Here is a 13,504-nt window from a genome sequence, read left to right on the forward strand (position 1 = left end):
ATCATTATGATTGATGGTTATTTCCACCTGTCAGCTTGATAATAATATGCAAAACTCAATAAAAAAATCAATGAAGGCAATAAAGTATACTTAGTGATGCCATTAACCAACTCACCATGTGGAGAAAGTAAATAAATACAGTGCCATTTTCATGGGTTCCCAAATGCTATTCATCACCAATGTAAGTCAGCTGAGAAATTCTAATGCTGAAGCCAACACAACTCTAGTTAGTAAAGGTAATTACATTTCTACTGATGTTGTTAGCTTTAAGGACTTATGAACAGAGCTGAACAGTGGGAATAACTGTACATCCAGTTCCGAAGCCCACTATATAAAGGAAGTATGCAGCATGATTCTACATCTGTCCCTCTTTCACGAGCCTGAGGTTGAGTAGCCCAAGTACAATAGCCCATTAGTAGGACTGCCATGCCAGTTAGCTGGCACCCCATGCCTGAAATACAGAATATGTTCCTAAAAGTTAAAAACTCCACAGAGAGTCACAGAAATGGCATTATTGTGATGAATGAAATTAGATTATGCCATTCTTTTTAGTACTTTCATCATTATTATAGATTCCTTGAGGACAATAAAAGGACCAACTGACCTACCTCCATGGTCACTCTGGGTGGGGCTTGTTATAGGTATTATATTACAGGTAAGGGATTGAGAATAAGCTTAGGGTCTTTGCAAAGTAACTATGAGACCTTCTCTGTTTCAAAAAGTTAACAGTGCTTGAAGAATATTGGCTTTCTGATGAGAATGTGCCCCATATTTCTGAGGTTCTTTTTTCTTTTTTTTAAATCTCCTTTTCTTATCAGTGGGGCATAAACCAAGTCACACATGTTAGCCATGCCTGCACCTGTGAGAAACACACCCAATCCCAGTGTTTTGTAATTATTTATTTATTTATTTGTTTGTTTGTTTATTTATTTTTGGCATGGTGGTAATGGGGGTAAGATCCTGTCATGTTGTCATATCAGGCATACCTCCAGTCCTGGGAATGGCAATTGGCAGAAACAGGGTCTCTGATCAAATGCATGACATGAATGTACCATCAAAATTATAACAGCCACTGTACTATGTTCTCATCTAAAACAGTATTTTATACCATAGGTATCATAAACATATTAATGAAACTGAGAAATCCACAATCTTGAAAACGAAAGGTACTTCAAGGGAAAAAATAAGACTGCTTACAAAATACTTTTAAAATCTCTCTTTCAAAATGATTTTCTTGATTATCAAGAATGACAGTATTCATATATTCCCTATTAATTATTCGATATAGTAAAGCTGTTATAGGGAAGATTAGCAGATATGTATATCCTGTAACACACACACACACACACACACACACACACACACACACACACACACCCTAGAATCTTCACTATAGCAGTATACATAAAAGCATACATGCATATGCAATTGCAAATGCATTTATATGTTCTTTCTGACACTGGGATGTCTTTGGATCATACTCCTCAGAAATGGGATGATAAAATGCACGCTGGTAACTTCAGTCTGCTCAACAGCAGAAATATGTCAGTGCTGACCACAGCTTAGCTGCAGCCACAGTAACCACAAGTCTAGCACTGGCCAATACTCCCATGAACCCGTCTATGTTTAGAGCCACCCACAGAGCACCCGCAGTGTTTATTGCTAGCGAAGCATGCACTTCCCTCTGCTTGGAATGTTGCTGGCATGGCCGTGCACTTCACTCTGTTTACAAGTCAGGGTTGACATCGAAGGCATAACCTGTGTCACACTGAAGCGCTGACACTTAAACCAGTGCTGCCAATCAAGTAGCAAGCTATGGACACTTATTGGGAACAAGTGCTTTTCAAACAGAATAAAGACCATACAACATGAAAAACAACATCAGATCATTATTCACTAAAAGGAAAGAAATGCACTGGGGTATAACTTTTCAACTGGTAAGCTGTTTTTCATTATTTTAATATTTCCTATTTTCATTTGCATGGCACATTCATCTCTGTGTGTTATGTGTGTATTATATATGTTCACTTAAGTATCAGTGTACACATATGCTTAGGTATGAATGTACAAGAGTGGTACATGTGTATGAAGAAGTCACGGGTTGGCTTCTGTGGTGTTCCCTGTTGGTTCCTAAGCTTCTTCACTGAAGAGTTCATTGATAAAGCAAGTTGACGTAGGGACCCATTCTTGCATGTCTCCGGCATTCTTGTGGCTAGATTAACAAGTAAGCCATGATGTCCAACTGGCATGCACGTGACTTCTTGGGAACTGAAGAACAGTCACCACCTTTGCTGTATTTACAGTAACCACTGAGCATCTCCCTAGCCCTACACCAGTTTTATTATAGATTTTAATTTTATTTTCATTAAAAAAAACAGGTATGCATATGTGCCTTTGTGTGTGAGGTGTATGCGTGTACATTCCTTTGAGTGACTGAGGAGGCTGGAAAGGCATCAGATACCCAGGAGCTGGAGTTACAGAGGTTTTAGGCTGGGCAATATGGCTGCCAGGAGCCAAATTCAGGGCCATGTGCTCTCAACTGCTGAGCCATCACTCCAGCAACATCAGTAATTTTCTTGACCTCAATAACAAAATCATACTTCTTGTCCAAGTCACACTCAAAAACTATTTTAATAACACATAAATAATGTGTAAGTTAAAGTTTTTTTAAAAACATGAAAAGAAACCCACTTTGATATAAGCCTTCAATTTAAACTGAAGAAATAGCCATCCTAACACTATTAAACCAGACCAATTTTAATTTCTTCCAAGCTCTAGGCTGAGTGCCAATGGTAACTAGTCTTTAAGACAGATAACTATCTCGAACCAGAGTAAAAATCAATATTCCTATGCTGATGAAGCTATAGCTAGAGGGTCGAAATTTAATCCTACAAACCAAGGAATCCGGAAAATGCCCAACTATGATTTCTTTTCTTCTACATTGAATTTAGGGCAAAAGAAATGCATGTTCAGTTCATGTTCCTTTTAAATGAAGACCTTCCCCCTCCCACTGTTTCATAGATCTACATGTCTGCTAAAGCCTGCCAAGAGCATTGAACTTTAATGTAAAAGTACAGAATAGCATCCCCAAATGTGTGTGTATATTGCATTGTAGACACTCTAAATAGTTGACCTTGCCTATGAATGAGATGCTGCCAAAATGTCAATTAATCATCAAATAGCCCCACGATGGCGTTATCGAGAAGCAGAAGGTAATTTAAAGAAACAATTCTAATGTGCAATTGAGGCGGCATGCCATGTAGACAGTTCCTGAGGGTGGCATATTTTATTTCACATAATAAGATGGAGAAACTGTATTTTTGTTCTGCTTATATACCAGATGGTATACCCAGAGGAAATAGACATGGGGGGGGCAAGTATACACTTTTGATTGTTCAATAGAATCTTTGAATTACTTCCCACTTAAGGCAACTTCACATTTATGGCTCTTTTTAAAATTTATAAAATGCCTGAAGAAACATTATGTGAACAATGGCATGGGTCAGACTGTAGACTAACAGTAAAATAATCACTTGTCTCGGGTTCACAGAGAAGCATGGACCAGGGCATCGGTGGCTTCAGGTACTACAATATATAATTACAATCTCTTCCAACGTGAGAGACCCTGAAGCAGGTAATCGCACCTACCAAATGATTTTAATATGCCTTAGAAGGTAAACAAAAAATGCTTTACCAAATAGGCAGGACATTTTCAGAAAACGGTGAACTAATACACTTTGGGGTGAGAGGGCTATGTGTTTAAAACATGCTCCACATTTGAGTGTTCAGCACCAATCTCTTTTGCTTTCGATCCAATCAAAGCTGGGAACATTAAGCTGTGCTGTTTCAGGGAGTAATTTAGTCATGCATGTGCCCAGGTTTTATCGGCTACAATTTTTGTTTACATCTATTACTAGGATTGGTGAGATTACATCACATGACATGTAACTTATGTGTTGATTCTATTGTTGTATTCATCATTAGAAGTCACACACTTTCCTGAAAATATGGAAGCTTATAAACAATGCACACAGGGAAAAAGCCTGGCAAATGCCTTCCAAATGATGATTACTACTAATAGACACAAAATATCAAAAGCTTACAAGTGCACTATAGTGAAATTTGAAAAACTAGTGTATGGTAGTTAATTTACTCTTTGGCTGGTATTATAGTAGGCATAATATAACAAAATACAATAAGAATATCTGAATGGCATAAAATGATATTATCCCTTTGAAATTAAAAATAAAAATCTACAACAGATTTTTATCTTTGGAAAGATACTAACTACAACAAACACTGGCAAGGGTTTATCATGAATGGAAGACGCCTATATTTGGAAGTAAAACGACAACCGATTGGATCTGTATCATTCAAATTCATGATGAGTACACAAATTAAATGTTTCTCAAATAAAGAACCAGATTAAAGGGCCTAAATAATTCCTAAATATCAAGATGTTTCTAAGCCAAAAATAACTGTGACTGGGAGATATTCTTACTCTACTTCCTCCCCCAAGTGAGACTGTTGGTATAGTGGTATAGTGATTTCCAGTCATATTTTCTCTTCTGTTGGTTCAGTACACTCTGAACACTCACATCAATATGGAAAAAAAATCAATGTTTATTAACTCGTGTTTTCACCCACTTAATACAGCATGATGGCCCTAAAAACATTTACTTGTAATCTTCACAACTCACTCACCAATAATGAGTCTCAAGCATATTTGAAATTAAACAGTTTCATGAAAATCTGTGGTGCAGCTGTTAATTACTGATGGCCTGTTCTGCTGAAAATTAAAAATAAGAAAGCATAGTAGATACTTAAAAGGAAGTGTAGACAAAGTCAAGAGGAAGACTACTAGAATAGCATATTGCTATCAACTGTTATACTTTTAATAGAATTTATGAAGATTAACTATTGAAGGAGCAATTTCTGTAAAAAATATTTTGTTACTATCTTTAGTAAAATAGACTCTCAACTGTCATTAGTGTTAGCATAAGATACTAATTTTGGAGTCAAGTAAGCTTTTCAGTGTCATCACTTTCCCCCCTTTACAATGACTTCTCTGACTGGTTGTGGCTGTGAGCTCAGCTCAACTTCCCTGCAGAAAGTTGCTACAACATCATAAGAGCAATGCCTCACAAAGCCTTAAAGAAGAGGTCACAGATCTAAAAACCAACTGGGAAATTCAAGCTGAGCCACGGGACAATACTTTGAATTGCCAGAAGCCAGCGGATGCCGATCAACATCTTTGTGGACTCTGCTTCCTAACGGCCAAACCAGTGACTCAACAGTTAAACATCCCATAAGTTTAAAACACTCAAAACAGGCGTTAATCATTAGTATAAAGTTAACTGCAATAAAAATATTTATCGACTACTGTGCTCTAAATCAGAATTCTTGGTGAATAGCCCAATAAAGTTGTAAATAATAAGCAGATGTTCAAGAAGATATTTATAAGTGCTTAATAGCTTCCCATGGTGTAGTTTTCCATTTTCAGAAATTCCCTTTTTTAAGTGTCCCAGGTGTGTGGTGTATTTTCACCTAATGCTCCATTGACACAAAAATGTCCCCTGTAACTAAAAGTAATCACTTTAAAAATAAATATTAAAGTCAGAGTGAACTCAAATAATAGGTAGTCAAATGTTCAATCTTTGCCTAGCTAAGAATTTCTCCAATATGCTAGAGCAAAGACCATATTACATTGTAACTTTCTCATGTTTTGAGGGTATTGTTTTCAGTACCCATTTACAGGCAGAGTCCAGTAGTACCATGAAGGAAACTGCACTCTCCAGGAGGTGTCCAGCTGCTGAGCTAATTGCCAAGAGGATCTCCCTCCCACACAGGAGAGTTATTTCATTGAGGTACCCTGTACAGTCACTTTTCATTTGTTTCTATTTTTATCTGTGTGTGCATATGGAGGCCGGAGGTTGACACAGGGCACCTGTCTCTATTGTTTACACTCAGTTCTTTGAAGCAGTCTCTCACTCAGCTAAGAACTCATTGCCTACCTAGAGCCAGTGAGCTCTGTGGGTAGGCCTCTCTTCAAATCCCAGAGGAGCAACAACAGTTGTCACACTCAGCTCTTCTGTGGGTGCTGGGACATGAGCTGCTTTCTTGTTTGGTGGGCAGGCACTGTACCAAATGAATTCTTTCTCTCTCTAGTTCTAGAGTTAAGTTTCCTATTACATGCCCTCTACACGGAAGATAAAATCATTGAGGAAGATCATTTCTACATGGTAAAAAGGTTGACAGTATTTACTTGACGTGAAAATGTTTTAGAGCTACCAGAGATATTTTGCCTAGAAAACAGAAAGCTCATCAAAGTCATTGTGTGAGAAAACACTCTGGCTTCAGCAAATAGTAGGGCAGTTTCAAATAAGCACTCCAGCTGCTCTTAAATCAGGCATCTGATTACATAAACAAGGTGATGAATAACCAAATTCAGTGGAACTCTTAGAAGGGTGTGCCCTGGGGACCAGGATTGCAACAATCATACTTCATATTACACATAAATGAAATTGTTAAATAAAAAATTCAATAAAAAATAGTAGTGTAAATCATGCAACACATTATTAAAACTTTTAATTGCATATGTGTGTTAATTATAGTTGTTAGATTCCTTCACAAGAGACCGACCTGGTATCAAGCCTTACCTGCACACTTGGTTCTGGTGATCAGTGGTGGTCCTGGGAGCCCAGTTCCCCCTTCACCAGGTCTGGTGAGCAAAACACGGATCTCGTATTCTGTATCTGGGTCTAAATGCCATAACTTGTATGTTGGAGCATTGACCGCATGGGTTTCTGTCCAAGATCCTGAGGTCATTCGGTACTCCACTTCTTTCAGGATAATGGGGCCATCACCAATGATGGAGTTCGCATTTAGTTGGATCAGCAAGTAAGTAGGCCCAACGCCAAGCAGCTGGGGAGGAGCAATGGGTCTCGGAGGTTCTAGGAAAGACAGGTATGTGTATACTTTAGTTAGGTAAGAATCTAAACTCCAAAGCAGAGATACATTAACAGTAGCATACATTCCAAGTAAAGATGTGACATATACTATCCATATGTAACCAAAGGCTTAATGAGCAATTTAGAAACTCATGGTGTATATTAAATAGATAACCAGAGCCACGGTTGTTGGCATGTACTAGCAATCCTAAGACAGAAGATGTAGAGGTCAGAGGACTCCTGCAAATGTGAGCTCAACATGGTGGCCAGGATAGGCAACATGGTCAGACACATTCCCAACTGAGGAGAAAAAGGAAAGGAAGGAAAACAAAATAAAATAAAACCTAGAAGGCAATGAAGTAGCAACCGTGCTTTAAAGAGCCATTGGTTTTATGAAGGCTTTTGGTCAGTTTATCAGGAGACTCCTCTTTTTCAAAACATGCCTTTCCAGGGGAGAAAGTGGCAGTAACAGGGATCTAAAGAAAAACACTGGGAAGGATCAGGTCTCATCAGAAGTGGAGGGAGGTGAGCTCTGTTATTTCCTGCCCTTTATTTATTTTTGCTTCTGCTCTTGCTTTGCTTCTTGCAACTTCAGTGTTCTAGCAGATAAGCTAACAAGGAGGCACAAAAAGCTTGAAGGACAGCTGGTACCACACGCCCACCTCACACAGCAGGAAATGGAAATTTATACCGAGAAGAAATCCCCAATCGCTATATATCACTGGCCCGTGCGGTAGCATAAGATAGGCAATATGTCACTTATTAAGCTCAAATGTCAAAGGGACATTGCAATTTAATTTTGGTTGGCTTAAGATATTTTGCTTGACAGAAACTTTGGAAAATATTATTTCAACATCTGAACTTACGGAATGATGAATAATGTATTAGAGCAGGTTTTCCCTAATGGCAATGCTGGTGAAAGACCAGGCTGTCTCTGGGGGACTCCACAGAGCTTGGTCTGTCTGCCCAGCCTTTCCACTGCAATACAGAGCATAGGTGTCTCCTTGGCAGACTGTCATCAGTTGGTGTTTCCCTTCAACTCCTGGACCATTCTCACACTTCTCAGGGAGTTGAAAGGTTATAAAATAAAGGACTAACATGAATAAGGTGATAATTGTCCCAAAACTGATTTAAGCATTAATGCTGCAGTGTCACAGGAAATCACAAGGAGGACAGCTATTACCATAACCACACAGTGCTCCCAGTTGGAGTGGGCTGAAAAAGGTGCAAGTCAAGACTACACAAACAGTAACCTTTGAACTATTAACAACAATATTTTATTTGAGGGGGGGAGGTACTCCAGAAAAAGGCACTCAGGATCCAAGACAAGTTTAAACGAATCAAGAATTCTCAGGCAGGGCCCAACATTTGGATTTTATTTATGATTTTCAAAAGATTACTAACTTAAAAATACTCTGAAAAAAAATCCCCACAGGTTATCTGGCCTGGATCTCTAGACAGACTAAAATTTGTTTTGAGACTACAACTTCAAAGTTTATGAGACTAAAAACACACAACATATTTGCTTAGTACTGATGACAAGGTTCTGTAGGTTGGGTATGCACATAATGTGGCAGAGACTTTTGTACTTTTAAATGGGAGTTGAATACAAAACAAACAGTTTGCATGACGAACATGTCCCCATAGGACATAACTATGAATCTAAGTGGTCTCCGCTTGCATGGGACCACTATGGAAATAGCTTCTAGAACAGCTGTTGAAAAATAATGTAATTTATGATTTGCCATCCTGGTGTGTAAAGTGAGAACAGCCCTAGCTCCTGTGTGTTATATGAGCTGTAGACATTCAGCACTATGTCTACATGTAGAAAGAAGTTTCTGACGCCTGCTCTCCAAACTCTCTTCATACATGTATCTTCTAATGGTTTGGAAAAAATATTTATCAGCAATGGCTGCCATTTTGTCCTAGATGAACAATGTATGGCCTGTTTCACAAATGAATTCAGTGAAGTTCACCACAAGAGGAAACACATGAACCATACCAATATTTTAGAGTTTTCATTCATCAGATAAAACAGAATGGAGGTTGATTTTTTCATCTCAAGAAAATGCACGAATTAGCCTCACAATTCTCAGCTCAGAGCTTACAAAACTTCAGTAGACGGGAAGATAGGAAGGAAATACAATCTCTACATGCTAAGCGGAAATGGAACCAAGAAAAGAACATCCTAGGAAATGCCAGTATCTCTCAAGCAGTCTAATTACCAATGAAAGGGACTGCTTCATTGTGTACATGTCTGTTTTCATTCCTGATGGTTCATCTACTGACTAATTTCTGGTACAATAGGAAACCGTGTTCAATTTACAGCTCACTGACACTCTCCCACCAAGCAACAATGTCTCCCTCATTTCAAAGCTCACCAATGACCCCACGAGGTCTGATGCTTAGAGAAAAAAAACATGGATCATAAATTGCAGACCTTACTTCAACTACCAGTGTACACATATTGTAATAGCTGGCATTATGTGTGTGTATCAAATGCTAGATCTCACACTTCAAAAGCCTGTCCACATTCACCAGAGAAAACAAACGAGGCGAGAGGAAAGAAGACAGAGAGGGAGGGGGGTAAGGGATGGGGGTAACACCAGCATAAACCTGTATAAGAAACGAACACAGCCTTTCTTTCATTCCTGTTTGAAACAATAAAATACAAAATGAAATCTGGAGCCAAGAGGCCAACTTTCAAAAACAAAATCCATCGCAGTAATGACAAGGTAAACCTGAGTGTATCATTTAACTTGGCACAGAATCGTTTCACAACTATCACAGGAGAGTTGAAGAGACTAAATCTCTAAAACGTACCAGCAAACTGTCTGTGTGATGCTATTTGCTTAATATTAGATTTTTGTTTGTTTGTCTTCCTGATTCCCCGCCAAAAAAAACCTTGAAGCCAGTAATTAATATTGAGTCTAGTGGCATGTATAAGTGAAGACATGAGTTTGATGTATTGTATGCCCTGGCCTGAGAAATGGCAATATTCCTGATCAGTTTGATTGCACTTGCTATGGTCAGGCTAAACTAGAGCGGTCAGTAACCAAAGCCACAGCTCAAGCTGAAACTGTCACAATATGCAAAGTAGCTAAGAAGCACACACATTGGTTAGCAGCATGATTATAAGTGAAATTCACATTAAGGAGACTAATATCCCACTATACATTAAACTTTTTTGATATTGGCGGTAAAAAGAAACCTTATATTAGCATATGTATTTTGTTTTTAGACCCCAGAGAACAAGGAGATTTATTTATAAAATCTCTATTCATTTCAACAAATTATGCATGAATTTTAATCAGTTAGCAAATGAACAAGTAATTGTTTTGCAGCAATGCTAATATTCTTCATAACTTAATATGCTACTAGACCCAGAGGTGTGGTGCAAATAAATCCCAAATGTACACTAGGTATCAAGTGATGCATGCAATCCTCAAAATACAAGATAAACTTTGCGAACGCTCCCAATTAACTTTCCATTAATGACTTACATTCATTATTCTGGAGTCAAACTTTGATGAGAAAATCCCAGTTATATATTCACCCTGCTTTACTTGTTAAATATTTGAAATAATGTTTACATGTCTTGAAATCAAGTAAACCACTATGGAAGGATAGTCTCGCTCAATTATTCCTATCATAATGGTTTTTAAAAATATATGTCAGTTATCAAAATCCAGCCAATCAATAAAATGCAAAGTTGGAAATGGAAGCCAGAAAGCCAGAAAATGTCAGTAACAAAGTAAATGCCAAGGCAAAGACACTTCCATGTCCAAATTGTAATGAGATTAACACTCCTATCAGCTTCCCCATTGTTTTATTTCTTTGTCAGTAGGATAGCATCAGAGGGAGCCCTAGGTTAGCACCTCCACTGTAGAAGCTGCTGCAACACGACAATAGTGTCCTCCGACCCTTGGGACAGACCACAACAAACTCAATGACTATAATAAAAATCACCCTCTAACAGTTCTTGAAACCAGAAAACTGGAATTAGTATGAGTGGGCAGGAGAGAAACATGGTATTAGGAAGCTTACTGCCTCAGAGAGTCTAGATAGAACTTGGTTACATGCTTCTTCCATCTTCTGGGAGCTGCTTGAAGTATGGCCCTTCAAGCCCATTCCTGATGTGACTGCTGGGTAGTGTGTGTTCCACACTCGCTTCTGCCAGCCACAATGTAAAATCTCCCTGTTGTCTGCTGGTTGGGTTTTCATGGGGAGCCACGTGAGAGATGCGAGGTCAGACCCCATGCCTATAGAACATGGTAAGTCTAGATGGTATTTTTCAGTTGACTACGGACATGGAAAGTGGTTTCCTCCCTCCTGGGAGATGGTTCATTTCTCCTGCTTCCAAGTGGCTAAGAAGGTTGCAAACTGACAGTATTTTACCTGAGAAAATTGTACAACTATGTTGGGAGCAGTGGAAACTACAGAAGGTTATTTAAACTACACCAATATATTTTACCTATTTAATTGCTTTCAATGGAGACAAAATCACAGCAGATTTTTTTGTCATTTAAAGATGAATTTACTTATTATGTATACAGTGTTCTGTCTGCATGTAGCCTATAGACCAGAGGAGGGCACCAGATCTCATTACAGATAGTTACAGTTCCCATGTGGTTGCTGGGAATTGAACTCAGGACTTGGGGGAGACCAGCTAGTATTCTCTCTCTCTTTTTTTTTTAAACTGTTGAAAATAGAAATCTTTATTGTGAGTGAATGGAATGTATGGGCCATTACAGAAATATAGCTTAATGCTAGATAGAATGGTATATGAAATATAATCTTACTATTTGCACAGCTGAAGATGGATTTGGAGAGATTGTAGGATCCCCTTGTCTCTCTTCACAATGTGGCCATCTTTACCACATCTCCTCTTTCTGCTTTCCACTTTTAAATTGAATCTTTTAATTTGCTTTTTGATGACCGGTGGTCAGACCTGAAGTGGTGCACAGACTGTGACCCACAAATTTGGTAACTGCCAGGTTGACTACAGCTATCAAAAGTCCCTTTTATTGTCTCTCCTATAGCCACACCTGGCTGCTGCAAAAGCATTTTGCTGAGCAACATTGATTGTGGTTACTGCTAAGTATTTAGCATTTTTAAAACTCTGATGCTGTGTCATCAACATGAGTTGTATGTAAATTTTTACTTTAAAAAGATTTTTTTTCAAAAAAGGAAATGCTTAGTTTAGCTGGTGTGTGTCCATCATACAAAATGTGACCCTGATTGCTTAAGCATTGGGGAAGCTGTATTTAGAAAATAAAAACAGGCAGAAGGTCAGAAGAATGCCTTCCATTTCTTTTACAATGTTTATGAAGGAGGGATGAAGAGTGTTAGGGTGTACATGATTTATCTGTGGTTCTTACTAGGTAGTTTGATCACTGTCTCTTAAGACTAGCTAACATTTCAGTATTTTGACCTGTTAATTGATTTTAAAGTGTAACTATGCTTGTGTGTCTTAAGTTAGCATCTCAATGTGTGTAAGATTTGGAAGACACAGAGTAGTGAATCAACCAGTTTGTAACCTCATTTTCCCACCCAGAGAAATTTCATATAGTTATTGTTACGAGTGTACTCCCTCTTAGCTTTAGTTGTTTCAATTCTAATATGTGGAAAATGGATCTGGGTGGTTTTTTTCAAAGACATCTGTATGATTCGTATGGTATTTGATTGTTGGGGAATATATGTATTTATATCCCATAAATGGTTGCTTGCCATCTTCTGAAAGAAACTTTTTAATGATAAAACTAAGGCAAGATTTGTGCTTTGTTAAAAAAATGTTTCTTGTATTCTGTCATTTGTGTTTCAGACATTCAGTTACTTAGGAAATTGTTTTAAAGTTAAGGTTCATTTAAGGATCAACTTGTGTTACAGTCTTTAAATGACTGCTTTGTAAGCAAGTATCTTTAATTGATTTCAGTATATTCAATGCTCTCTCTATCAAATTAGAAATGTATATGGTTGTGTAACTAATATCACCTACATCTTTCATAAAATATGTAACAATCCAGCGAGTATTCTTAACCATTAAGCCATCTCTCCAGCCCCAACAGGGTTTCTTTGTACACTCCTGGCTATCCTGGAACTAGCTCTGTAGACCAGGCTGGCTTCAAACTCATAGAGATCCACCTGCCTCTGCCTCCCAAGTGGAGGGACAAAAGGCCTGTGCCACAACCATCATCAGACAAGAGCAGACAGTTTCTACTAGACTACTGGTACCATTGTCCTTTGCAGTGTGTAGATTTCCATGAAATTCAACATAAGAATATTTTACACAGAGACAGACTATACTTTTTTTTAAATTTCCTAACAGTTGATGAAATGTTCACTTGAAAGTCAATTACTTTCTTGATGTATTATTTCTTTCTGGAATGTTAATCCAGTTTTGATTTTTGCTAAGTGATAGATTCACTATGCTTATGTTTGCTGCTGTACCCCTCTGTACCCTACTAAATGTTTAATCAAGGGACACACACATTACAGAAACCTACAAAAGGAAGAAAGGTACCACACTTAGTAGCTCATTTGTGAGCTCCCTA

The 13,504-nt window shown here is 38.1% G+C and overlaps 1 protein-coding gene across 1 annotated transcript in view; it reads right to left on the minus strand.

Annotated features, from left to right (window-relative positions):
• Positions 1-13,504, minus strand: part of Ptprk (protein tyrosine phosphatase receptor type K) — a 517,652-nt gene that overhangs the window by 207,713 nt on the left and 296,435 nt on the right. The window contains 1 exon segment of the mRNA XM_021224035.2: positions 6,660-6,953. Coding sequence (XP_021079694.1) covers positions 6,660-6,953 — 294 coding nt within the window.

The sequence above is a fragment of the Mesocricetus auratus genome, unplaced genomic scaffold (genome assembly GCF_017639785.1).
Source record: "Mesocricetus auratus isolate SY011 unplaced genomic scaffold, BCM_Maur_2.0 Super-Scaffold_100018, whole genome shotgun sequence".
In the NCBI taxonomy this organism is placed as follows: Eukaryota; Metazoa; Chordata; class Mammalia; order Rodentia; family Cricetidae; genus Mesocricetus; species Mesocricetus auratus.